Source organism: Leiobunum rupestre, chromosome 4, assembly GCF_980474605.1.
Source record: "Leiobunum rupestre chromosome 4, qqLeiRupe1.1.hap1, whole genome shotgun sequence".
Lineage (NCBI taxonomy): Eukaryota > Metazoa > Arthropoda > Arachnida > Opiliones > Sclerosomatidae > Leiobunum > Leiobunum rupestre.
Window position 1 is genome coordinate 15766913 of NC_143387.1, and position 12507 is coordinate 15779419.

Here is a 12507-nt window from a genome sequence, read left to right on the forward strand (position 1 = left end):
TGCAATACATGATGTAGAGTGTAGAAAAGGGGAAATACAGCATTACCCAACTATGCATCTCCCATATTTATTTCCCCTCGCAGACTAGCTTCTGGTCCCTATATTCGTATTCTCCCAAATGAGGAGCGATACAGTGGTCCAAGAGGCAACACTGCACTCTAAGCAAAACCACAATTTAAGTGAAATGTGGTCATAATATCCATCTCTAATAAGTGGAAAAAATTTGGGTTTGTCACATTATAATTTCTCTTTTACAATTTCCTTAATTTTTTCATAGAATTTTTGAAATTTTAAACTGACCTATGTAAATAAACCTATTTATATAACTTTCATTAAACAAATATTAAATTAACTGCATTTTTTTTCACTGAAGGTTATTGTTGTTCAAAGTAATTCTTTATGATATTTGGTCATATATTTGCGTGGATTTTAATTTGACTTTACTTTTTACTCCAAATTTATTTCGGTTTCTGTAAATTTAGATGAAAATAAATAACCTAGTTGTAAATCCATCTTGGAGATAAACAGCTTATAAGTGCCCTACATTGACGGTTAACAAGATACGGTAAATGTCTATACAAATGGTTTTTGGCTCAAGAGTAGATGATTACATTAAATGAAAAATTTCCATAAGAATAAGTATTACTTACTTTCCCATTCTATTAACGTTAAATGCCGCTACTTTATGTCCTTTTGGAGCAAGCCACACCTCTAAAATACCACGTTTCGGAGAGTAAATTACCAAATAATTAACTCTCCTAGCTCCCAATGTTTTATCATTTGGTGTATCAGCATCATCAGCTTCATCTGATCTCATCCATCCACACTGAGCATCTCGGTAACCTTAACCAACACCAGAGAAAGAAAACTAATATAAATCACATGGTTTAAATAATATCTCAGAGACAAGAACCATATCATGTAATGGCTGTTCATCAGACGCTCAAAAAATTAAACATTGGGACAACTTTTCTTTAACATTTATACTTCTGACCTGTGTAATAATATAAAGTATGGGACCACAAATGAATGTGCAGATGACAATAGAATAGTAATAGTTGAATTAATTGATGATGCTGAAGCAGATATTGTTGGACTAAACATCTGGATGAAAAGAGACTTAAAACGGTTTTAAAATTCACAATTTATTTATTAAAAGTATCCTACGTTTCGGAGGAAATGTTCCTCCTTCTTCAGGGATTTTCACAAGTCTGACAGTATGTAAGGCCAGATTTGGCTCTAGGCCAATTCGTACCACCAACGGCCGCGGGTGGCGCTGTAGTGTACCCCGTTATAAATAGTAAGGCGTCAGCCTATTGAAGATAAGTTGCTAGAAGGAGGCTGAAGTGAAGGGTTGGCAGAATTTAGGGTAGTGCTGCTAATTTTAAAAGTACCTTATAAACAGGGTTGCCAGTTGGGCGGAAAGTCGCCCAATTTGAGCTACTTTCAAAACGATTGGAGACAAAAAAATGCTTGGGCGATTTGGCCGATTTTTGGGCTCCTTTATCTGTCTTCAGTCGCCCGCACTATTTTCAAAATTGGTCGAACACATTTTGGATAGACGTATACCGTTTTCAAGATGCCTCTGGAGAGCACATAATGAAGGTGCAATTAAGCTTTTAAGTTTAGCAATTTCTAACGCACAAGTAGAACGAGTTTTCTCCCAAATGAACTTGATGAAAACTGATCTTAGAAACCGAATGAATCTCGATTTATTGTCTAGTATATCATATGTTAAATTCGGACTAGCTCGAATAAACAAAATGTTCGGAATTTGTGCCTCCAACTGAACTTTTAAACGCATTCAACCAATCAATGTATAACCAATAAGCATATGTAACATAATTACTCATAAGTATGCCACTGTACCTTTATTCCATTAAAAAATCTTCACTAGCGGTTTGTTTCACCACGAACCAGTATAAAGGTGGACTACTTTAGATTTTAACCATTTTATTCATCCTAGTAATTTTGGGAATCACACTATTGGCTACTAACATATTTATTTAAGCCAATGGAAAACCTCTAAATTGAGAAGGAAATTTTTGCGTCGGAATTTTAGTCAGCCCAATGTAGCTTTATTGAAATTTATAAACTCCTTGGGTTTGTGCGGATGAAGTTAAATAATGAGTAATTTATAAAAATAAAAGGTTGGGGAAAATGATCAATAAGTAATCGCTTTCCGAAAATGGAAAAAGTCGTCGAAGTGGAATATTCCACCAGCGTTATTAAAACTCATATCAAGCCTAGAAAAGTTAGTCCTAGGCTCAAAAGAATGATAGAATCTGCAAATACTCCAATCTTGTAGATGCGCCAGAAAAGCTCAACCTGAATTTCAACTATTTTTTCCAATAAACCTGCTTCTTTTATTTGACAATGCAAATTTATTTTAGAACGTGAGTCTCCGAGAACTTCATTAATTTGCAATTAACAGAACTTCATTTTAGCTCCTAAGCCTTGGTTGTTCAGCATTAGAATTTTCCGCTTTTTATAGATTCTCCATTTGGTGGCGCCACGGAATTTAGTCCATATCACACATGAGACGCGCGTGGGACTGAAAACCGGGCACAAAAAGCTAGTGCCTTCCGAATCTGCAATACTCCGTCTAGGTATAAGTATAGTTCCTATGTCTATGTTTGAGATTCGATGACGTCAAATATTACGTAGGGTACGGATGACGCAATATCTGTGAAACAAACCGTTAGTGAAGAAAAAGAGCTAGTGGAATACTTATGAGTAATTATGTTACATATGCAATTAGTATAATGTAACTTCTACATTTTTTAATGAAATGATTGGTTTGATTTAAATAATTTAGTTTAAGTGAGCTTGTACCATTTGGTTATTAATGTTTTACTTTGGGCGACAAATTGGGCTACTTTAAAATAACTTTTAAACGACTTTCTCAAAAACGACCTGGCAACGCTGCTTATAAAAAGGCCACCTGGAGAGGACCACACTCAGACCAGTAATTTTGGTGAGAAATATTAAAGGGTTTTTGATTTATAATCATTTTGCTAAATTATTTGCCTAAGTTAAAGGCCAAGGTTTTCTTCTGCCTGTCACCCTGGATATTTACTTGCCCTCAACGCTCCCCTTGCATATACGCTTACCGCAGCACACCATTTTGGAGAAGGTCCGGCGGCGAAATGCGCCTTTCGAACGCGTTGTTTTCTGCCTGCCAGTTGGTGCCCCGTGGGGAGAAAAAAAAGTCCGTGAGTTAGCCCCTTTTTTTGTCTTCGGCCGCTATCGTGTAGATTAGGTAAATTCCCGGAAAATCAACCTTCTCGGGACGAAAAGATGATCCCAAAATTGGCTGAGCGCGTACCAACGCTCACAATATAGTTAAACGTCCTTTGGCTTTTATGAAAGTCTAGGGATACACACTAGTGTATTCCAGGCTGAAATTTTTGCCATTTGCTCCTGTGTTGCTCACTGTTTACATCAGGGGTATCATGGGAAGGTTATCCAGATTTATTCAGATAGCCAGGCTGCTCTTAGAGCTCTCAGCCAGTATAGTATTCTTTCTTAACTGGTTTTTAGCTGCTTAGATCTCCTCTGCACTCTTGGGTTGCACAATAAAGTTCAACTTTGTTGGGTACCTGGGCATAAGGGGCATCTTGGGAACGAAAGGGCCGATGCCTTGGCCAAGGAAGGTGCGAGGGCTGGGTTCATTGGTCCAGAACCTGCTCTCCCCATCTCCCGAGGACTTGTACGCGGCTTAATCTCCAAGTTTATGTCAGATCGTCAACTCAGACAATGGTCTGAAATTGAGGGTCAAAGGCAGGCCAAAGAGTTCACTCTTGGCCCTTCTAGGGAGAGAGCTAGAGAATTACTCTCGCTCTCTAGGTCCAGTATTAGGATTGTTACTGGCCTACTAACAGGTCACTGCCATCTTAACAGACATTTAACGCTTATTGGGGTCAGTGATGACACAATTTGCAGATCTTGTCTAGCTGTGGAGGAAACTGCCTCACATGTACTCTGTAGCTGCGATTACGTTGCAGCCCAGAGGTTTGAGCATTTGGGTATGCATCGGTTGGAGACGTATGACGTCTCTAATATCACGGCCGGGCAGATTTTAAGCTTTATCTCGGCAATAGGACTTATTTAAGTCAACCAGTTTGGGGATGCACAATGGACCTTAGGTCGAAGTGTTTGGCTTGCCACCCCACTCAATAATAATAATAATAATAATAGTTAAACGTCCAAGGCGCTACCTTTACATTCAGGTGAGGGTCGTCCCTCCTTTGCACGTAAAAAAGAGAACCAGATTTGGGCTATCGCTGTATTATTTCGGTTTTCTAAATATTTGAACTAAAACTAATCAGATGAAATACATAAATTAATAATTGTAAGGGCCGCAAGGTGGCGCCAGCCATAGGAGCTGGCATATCGCCAGCTGATAAGAGCTCTTATCCCTTTATAAACCCCAGACAGAGTAAGAGTAGAGGAGAAGGGGGTCTAGACCGGCGGTTGATGTGGTTTGTTAGTTTGGGGCTCTCAATCCCAAGGGGTAATTGAAAGCAATAAAGCATATTGTTGATCCCATAAATCGTTCGTCATAAATTAGTGCGTTACATTTGGTGGCCCATGGGGGGAATTGAATTGGGAAATTAGTTACAAAGAGTACGAGAACGAAGACGGGAAACTGACAAAGCGGAATCTGGCAACACGGGAGAACAAGTTTCATTTTAATCCCGCCAACGTGCCAACGAACACGCTGAGAAACATCGGCCACAGGAAGAAGAAAAAACCCCGACTCCGAAACGAAAGGTTCGTTGAATAATCAAATATTAACAAAACAAATGACAAAATAGCTTGGTAATTACGTAAAGGATAAAAGAAATAATCCGAAAGCGTAAAATAGAAGCATCATAATGGATGCGCAAACAAAAGCCAAGGCCTAAGAAAATTTGTCCTTTTTTTGTTCTGATATTTGAGACTACTTTTGAACCCATACAACAATGTGGTCTGAGGTAATGTTACTTACTGGTTATGTGCTTATATGGTTCTTAACATGGATCGCAAGTTATGCGTTTCCAACTTCAAGACTTTGGTATATTTTGTACAAAATGCTATCGTTATGGCCAAAGGTTTTATGCCTGCTATTGGTAAGCATATTTAGAATAATTAGGAGTGGAAGTCGACTCATAGAAGGTTTGGTAGTAGGGGCCGACAATTTCCTAGATGGCTCGTACCAATGGACAAGAAGACCAAGACCTAATACTAATATTTCGTCTAGTCACAATCCCACTCCATCCACACCACAGCAACGCACCAGTCTAACAGTGGCCTCAGCCGAGCGACGACACCGTGAAGCCTTGATGATGTTCAGACAGGCAACTGGGCAAAATGGAAACCAAACACCACAAGGAACGCCAGTTCGAGGTAGTCCGGGATTACCAACAGGGATAGCTCCCATGATAGGTAATACAGGTCCAAGCGCTCCACCATTGCCTGCAACATTCCAACAATCAATAGGGTCATCTACACAGAATCTATCACCACGACATGTACATTTTCATGGTACTGGTGTTCAAGGGTATGTACCGTCACCAAATAGATTATCTTTGGGTTCAACTATCCAGCCAGGGACGAGATTATCCTCAGGAAGCGGACACAGTGGAAGTACGGCAGGAGTAAACCCGTTCCAACAAAGCCAGGGACTAAGTACTACAGCTGGTGCGAATGTAAGTTCTATCAAAATACCAGTACCGACTTTTTCGGGGGTTAATGAAAATCCAAGAACGTTTATGAAAGAGTTATATACATTTGCTAATATTAAACAATTGAGCCTAGAAGGAATAGCAGCCATGTCCAGAAGTATATTCCTTGGTGAGGCGAGAGTATGGTACGAGGAATTTGAACTAGAACATGATCCCTCTACATGGACATGGCCACAGTTTGAAAGAGAGTTCACAAAGAGGTTTATGAACAGTGGTCGAGAGGATCAAATTCGAATGGAAATCGATTGGACCCAGCAACAACTCGATGAACCGGTAACACAATTTATATATAAAATAGAACGTAAGAATTTGTCGCTGTTACAACCAATGACGAAACAGCGATTAGTGGAAGTATTAAAACGAAATGTCTTGCCTATCTATGCACATCACTTGGTTACATTTCAAAGTGACAATATAGGAGATCTGAGACAAATGTTGATAAAGATGGAACAGTTATTTGGTCCGAAAGATATCTCAACGAACGTCGCAACAGAAATAGAAAAAACTATATATAATCAACCATGTTTGAATTGTGGAAAAACAGGTCACCCGCAGAGTCTTTGCCAGTCAATATCGGGACCAAGGGTCTACCGTCCCCCAGCATCTAGAGGAGGCAGAAATACTTATCGACAAAAAAAACCTGTCCCGACAACAGGAGAGTCTGGTGAAACGGGAAACGAGTAAGGGGATTGAAAGGTGCAGGGCATCAATCCACCACAAACGAACCTGCCATAATGACGATGCAACTTCTACAATCATTCGGTATTTATATTACTTTAAACAATACCAAAAAACAGTTGGCCTGTGTAGACACAGGTGCTGAAGCAAGTTTTGTGACCCTTAAATATTTAAAAACGATATCACTAGACAGTGAATTGATTAAAACTAATGATATATGTTTTCAAGCTAGTGGCGAGACTTTACCAATTTTTGGCCAAATAGAGCTATCAACCAATCTTGACGGAATCCATACGGGAGTAGTACTTTTTAACGTTGTTGGATCTCTACCATGTCCAATCCTGCTCGGGACAGACTATTTCACAAGCCTTGGAGCAAAGATAGACTTCAAAGAGAATACCTTTAAGTGGGACAAGCATTCAGTTACGTTGTATCCAATGACAACAGAGGACAGCGCAAGAGAGCGCTCTGTCTCGGAAAAGGTCATGGCTGAAGTGAAATCAGTAATCAATATAGATAATACAACAGAACAACAACGTGGTGAGTTAACACAATTACTAAAAGAATTCCCAGCAGTGGTAACTGACAAGAAAGGCAGTACCGATTGGATCTATCATAAGATCACTATCAAACCTGGTACTAAGGTCGTAAACCAAAAACCACGACAGCTAACGAGAAAAGAACGAGCCATTGTGGAAGGTGAAGTAGACCAAATGCTACGAGATGGGATAATAGTACCCTCGACATCACCATATGCTAGTAGAGCGCATATAGTTGGTAAGAAAGATGGAGGGTTGCGATTCTGTGCGAATTATAAAGAACTGAATGAATGCATAGAAGACGATCCATATGGTTTTCCACGAATAAATGGTATTCTTGATTCAATAAAACAACCTAAATATCTAAGCAAACTCGATTTAAGAGCAGGTTTTTGGGAGGTGCCAATGGAAAAAGGAAGCGAAAAGTATACAGCGTTTGTGACGGAAAGTGGTAAATATGAATTCAAGTACATGCCCTTTGGTCTCAAGACGAGTCCAGCAACCTTCCAAAGATTGATGGACAGAGTCCTAAAACATGGAAATAGATTGGGAGTCGCCTGGTACTTGGACGATATCATCATAGCTAGTCAAACCTGGGCCGAACACCTAAAGGCTCTGAGATGGGTTTTGTCACAACTACAAAAAGCCGGCCTAACGCTCAAGCTGTCCAAATGTTCGTTTGCCTGCAATAAAGTGTCAATATTGGGACATCAAGTCAGTACCGAAGGGATATGTATAGATCCGTCTAAAGTCAAAGCGATCCGAGAGTATGTAATTCCAACTAACACCTCGGAACTTGCTACTTTTTTAGGAATGGTAACTTATCATACCCGCTTTATCCCAAACTTTGCTGATTTAATAGCACCGTTACAGTTTCTAAAACGCAAGAATGTTCAATGGAGATGGACGAAGGTAGAGCAAGCGACCTTCAACTCACTGAAAGAACAGATTGCAAAGGCTGTAATGCTGCATGTACCAGATCCAGACCTGCCCTATATTGTAACTACAGATGCAAGCCAATACGCAATTGGAGCCATGTTGTCGCAAATCCAAAATGGAATAGAAGTACCGTTATCTTACGCCAGCCGGATTTTCAGAGGACCTGAGGTACGATATAGCACACCCGAAAAAGAATGCTTAGCTATTGTTTATGCCATAGAGCAATTTCGACATCATTTACATGGTCAACACTTTACAGTAGTTACCGACCACAAGGCTTTGAAGTGGTTATTTAATTTAAAGAACCCTAAGAGTAAACTATTACGATGGGCTATTTTGTTGCAAGAATATACTTTTGATGTTGTCTATATTCCGGGGAAGGCGAATAGAGTCGCTGATGCACTGTCCCGCTCTGTAACGGAATTTGATAAAGGCAAAATAATATCATCAAAGACTCTAATGACTATCTATTTAGCCGCAGGAAGTCAGATGTTGGAACCCATTACAAAGCAAGACATCATGAAAGAACAAGAGGGAGACAAACAATGGGAAGACATTATGGTTGATCTCCGGAAAGGTAAAAAACATGATTTATATGAAATATGTAATAATATTCTGTGTAGAAAGGCCACACCATCGAAACCAAGGAAGATAGTAATACCCCATGGCCTACATAATAAGATGTTCGAGATGTATCATGATCATCCTGTTTCTGGCCACAGAGGATATACTGCAACAGAGAAAAGAATCACCACCAAGTATTACTACCCAGGACTGAGAAAACTGATAGCGGAAAGAGTACGTAAATGTGTCACCTGTCAACAATACAAAGCAACAAACCATAAACCAGCAGGTAAAATGATGTCCAATACCACTACCGATGGTCCAAATCAATTGGTTGGGATTGATATGATGGGTCCACTACCAACAACCGCTCGAAATAATCGATACATCGTAGTAATAGTCGATTACTTCACTAAGTATGTCGAGTTATTTGCAATTAAAAACATAACTGCCTTTACAGTCGCAAATGTGTTCCTAAAATATATATCACGTCATGGCTGTCCCGAACGCATCCTTTCCGACAATGGGACGCAGTTTACGTCAGCTGTATGGAACGAAACGTGCCAGCTATTGAAGGTAAAACCTGGACTCACCACCCCATATCACCCTCAAACAAACCTAAGTGAACGGGTCAACAGAGTACTGGGTGAACAAATAAGTATATACGTAGGTAACTCTCATAACAAATGGGACTTGGGCCTGGATTTGCACCAATTAGCAATAAACTCAGTATACCACTCTACGATTAAAACGTCCCCATTTTATCTAACTTATGGTAGAAATGTTACTCTACCGTGGGATGATGAGAACCAGCATAAAGCAGCAGATGAAATAGATCCAGCCACCTTAAGGGAGTATGAACAAAATACGTTAAGCGAGCTACATAACGCCTTAGATAGTGCACGCAAGTATGCAGTCATAGCACAAGCAAAACAAAAGTTGTACTACGATAAGCAATATACGAACTCTGAACTAGAGGTTGGCCAATTGGTATGGAAAAGGTCCCACAAACTCTCCAATAAAGAGGCAGGTGTGATGGCAAAATTGTTACCAAAATGGGAGGGCCCGTATAAAATAGTAAGGAAGCATGGCCCGTTAACATATGAGATACAAGATTGGCAAACTGGACAATATAAAGGCAAATGGCACATTAATGAACTAAAATTTTATATCAGACAGGATTCTAATGGCGACTTTCCTGACGTAATTGATGTCACTTTACCTACAACAGAGATGGACGAAGACGATTCAAATACGACCGAGACGGACTCAATACCCCAAGAGGAGGGTGATCAAGAAGCAGAAATGCTAGAATTTAGTCTTATAGAACCAGAATCAGTATTAGCAGAACAAGAACAACAGACCGAAACCATAAATAACGTGTCCAATGTGGTGAACGAAACATCGTCTGATCCCACATACCTCACGCCTTTATTGAAAGGTTGGGTCCGAGAACTAGTCTATCGAAAATCCCCAAAACTGGGCCGAGTAGGTGATGTATACTACTATACACCTATACCTACCGTACAACAAATACGATCTCTAAAAGAATTAGAACGGAAATGGAGGTATTTGGGAGATGCTACCAATGGGTTGGATACCAGTATGTTTTTATTTAAACCCACTCCACTTCCTGGAGCACCTACCACCCAAGAAATCGTCCGAAATGCAAAATAAAGGGGCCGATCTATATATTGATTGTCCTAAGGGTTGTTAATGATGATATTCTGACCCGAGTGTTTATAGATATTATAGATAATAATAAAACATCTTTCTATTATAGAATGGAGAAATCCTATGTCTTGTTCCTAGGTGAAGATGAGTTGCCAGTAAGGGCAATCGTCAGAGGTAATCTGCCATTTCCAGTGATTCCAAAGCACATTATCCGTATGCTGAATTACCAAGGTGACATTACGCACGCTGATGAAGATAAATTTCAACACCGATACGGAGTAGAAGGAGTAGTTTGCACCATAGTAATCCCAATGCGGTTTGGCGAGGAAAAAGCTTTAGACGTTCATGTAGGGGTAACCTCCATCCAACAGGATAACATACTTATAGATCCAGCTACGGAATACAGACTGATGGGACTCCCAGAAGAGGAACCATTGCCCAGAGGACCTTATTCCTTTTCTTCACTACCAGACACTCCACCAAAAAAGAGCGAACCGACTGTGAAGTTCGTGTCATCAGGATGTTCGACTACAGTGGAGCAGCGCACGGTTTCCTTTGCGCCTTCTGTTCCTAAACAATCTACAAGCAGGCAGATCATCCTCCGAGACGGCCAACAAACCGCTACAAACAATGATCTGTCACAACGACGACAACACTGCTATAGATGCGGCAAAAGAGGACATCTGGTGAGGCAATGCCACACACAACGGAGGGTATTGCGTACCAACGAGCAAAGACGAGTCCACGGGTTGAACGAGCAAAGACGAAGTGCACTCCCTAGGCCGTACAAGTACAGATTCTAACTTTGTTAATAGTATAACGGACTAGTAGCTCGGGAATAAGAAAAATTTGACTTTGACGCGCATATACCAAAAGCATATATCATTAATTCAAATTAATTAAGTGTTTAAAAATTTTATAGTGTAGAATAACAAGTGTATAAAAAAATTAACCAACTAATAGCTTAGTATAAAAATTTGTATTAAATAGTAACAAAAATAGATATCAAATCGTATATTAAATAATTGTACATATGTGGGAAAAAGAGAGACCGAAACTAACAACAAAAAAAAACGGGGGAGAATGTAAGGGCCGCAAGGTGGCGCCAGCCATAGGAGCTGGCATATCGCCAGCTGATAAGAGCTCTTATCCCTTTATAAACCCCAGACAGAGTAAGAGTAGAGGAGAAGGGGGTCTAGACCGGCGGTTGATGTGGTTTGTTAGTTTGGGGCTCTCAATCCCAAGGGGTAATTGAAAGCAATAAAGCATATTGTTGATCCCATAAATCGTTCGTCATAAATTAGTGCGTTACATAATAAACTTAAAAATATTTTCAATGACAACTGTGATTATTTGATTTGTTTATTTTCAAATATCCCGCCATTAATAACAAAGTTTAACAGCCAATGAGATGCGATGTGTATATCATAGAAATCTCATAGGTAACTAGAATGCTGCCGCCTACGGCCGAGCTTGATGCCAGTTCATTTTGAACCTTCAGCCAATGAGAGGCCATAGAGTGGTTCCGCCAACGAGGATAATAATCCTTCTTGATTCTGCTACTATAGTGGGAGATGGGTGACGTCATTCTCTCTGCTGACATTAAATTATTGGCAGAACCACTCTTTGAGCTCTGATTGGCTGAGATCTGGTTATCGTCTGCCACGGCGTTTGGTCCATTTGCCAGTTACACGGCAGCATTCTAGTTACCTATGAGATTTCTATGGTGTATATCTATTATATTGCATCATCTTAGTGACGTCACATTATTTTTCTGGTGATTAAAGATTTAGGCTGTTAGTTTTTTTTGGCTGCTGGCTCTCCCGGGGAATGTCATGCTGTTCACGAGTGTTATAAATAATGTAGTTATGTTTTTATCTAAGTTATACTAAATCAGTTATGTTGTTTATTGACAAGATTAGTAACAAGTGGAAGCAGAACGTGGTTTAGTTGTGACGATGCAACAGAGGTGGGCAAAAATTGTGAGCAGCTGTCCAACATGAACGCTCATAATTTTTTACCTTGATTGTTCAAGTGAGCGAGTGTTCACGACAGGCGATCTTATGTTATCTATCTTCAACTGAGCAAGCTCAGGGCGAACGCAGAATAGTTTTTTTCACTGGCTGATGAATCGCGGCGCGGTGAGTGAGATCGGCCAATCAACGGGCTAGTCTTCACTTTTGAGCGATAGTCCCTCTAGCGGCGCGGTAGTTTTTCAGTTGAAAGCGAATAGCGGGGCGTTGAGAAATATCTTCCCGATTGACGGAATTGGATGTTCAATTTTGAAAACTAGTAGAGGGTTAATCTTGATCACGTTGAGCAATGTCGTGGTTTTTTTCCTCGAATATCGTTCACCTTCATTGAAAATATTTGGTTTTCTCATC

General features: G+C 40.1%; 2 protein-coding genes across 5 annotated transcripts in view; one reads left to right on the forward strand and one right to left on the reverse strand.

Moving 5' to 3' along the window:
- Nucleotides 1–12507, reverse strand: part of Rab3-GAP (Rab3 GTPase activating protein) — a 98467-nt gene that overhangs the window by 32016 nt on the left and 53944 nt on the right. For both annotated transcript variants that reach the window (XM_090171740.1, XM_090171739.1), the window contains one exon: nucleotides 651–843. In XM_090171740.1, the coding sequence (XP_090027866.1) occupies nucleotides 651–843 (193 nt within the window). The remainder of the gene's footprint in view (nucleotides 1–650; nucleotides 844–12507) is intronic.
- LOC149946473 (uncharacterized) lies at nucleotides 4358–6413 on the forward strand. Of its 3 annotated transcripts, none has more exons than XM_090171372.1 (2): nucleotides 4358–5430; nucleotides 5485–6413. In XM_090171372.1, the coding sequence occupies exons 1-2, from the start codon at nucleotides 4968–4970 to the stop codon at nucleotides 6411–6413; spliced, it is 1392 nt and encodes a 463-aa protein (XP_090027498.1). In that variant the 5' UTR covers nucleotides 4358–4967. The 3 variants fall into 3 exon arrangements, with proteins under 3 accessions (XP_090027498.1, XP_090027499.1, XP_090027500.1); XM_090171373.1 differs by having other exon boundaries at nucleotides 4358–4776; nucleotides 5246–6413; XM_090171374.1 differs by having other exon boundaries at nucleotides 4358–6002; nucleotides 6137–6212.

What these genes read in the sequence shown, in the direction of transcription:
- LOC149946473 (XM_090171372.1), top strand. Translation starts at nt 4,968, where the DNA reads ATGTGGTCTGAGGTAATGTTACTTACTGGTTATGTGCTTATATGGTTC. An exon ending in AGGGATAGCTCCCATGATAG is followed by an intron (nt 5,431 to 5,484) that starts GTAATACAGGTC and finishes AACAATCAATAG; the next exon opens with GGTCATCTACACAGAATCTA.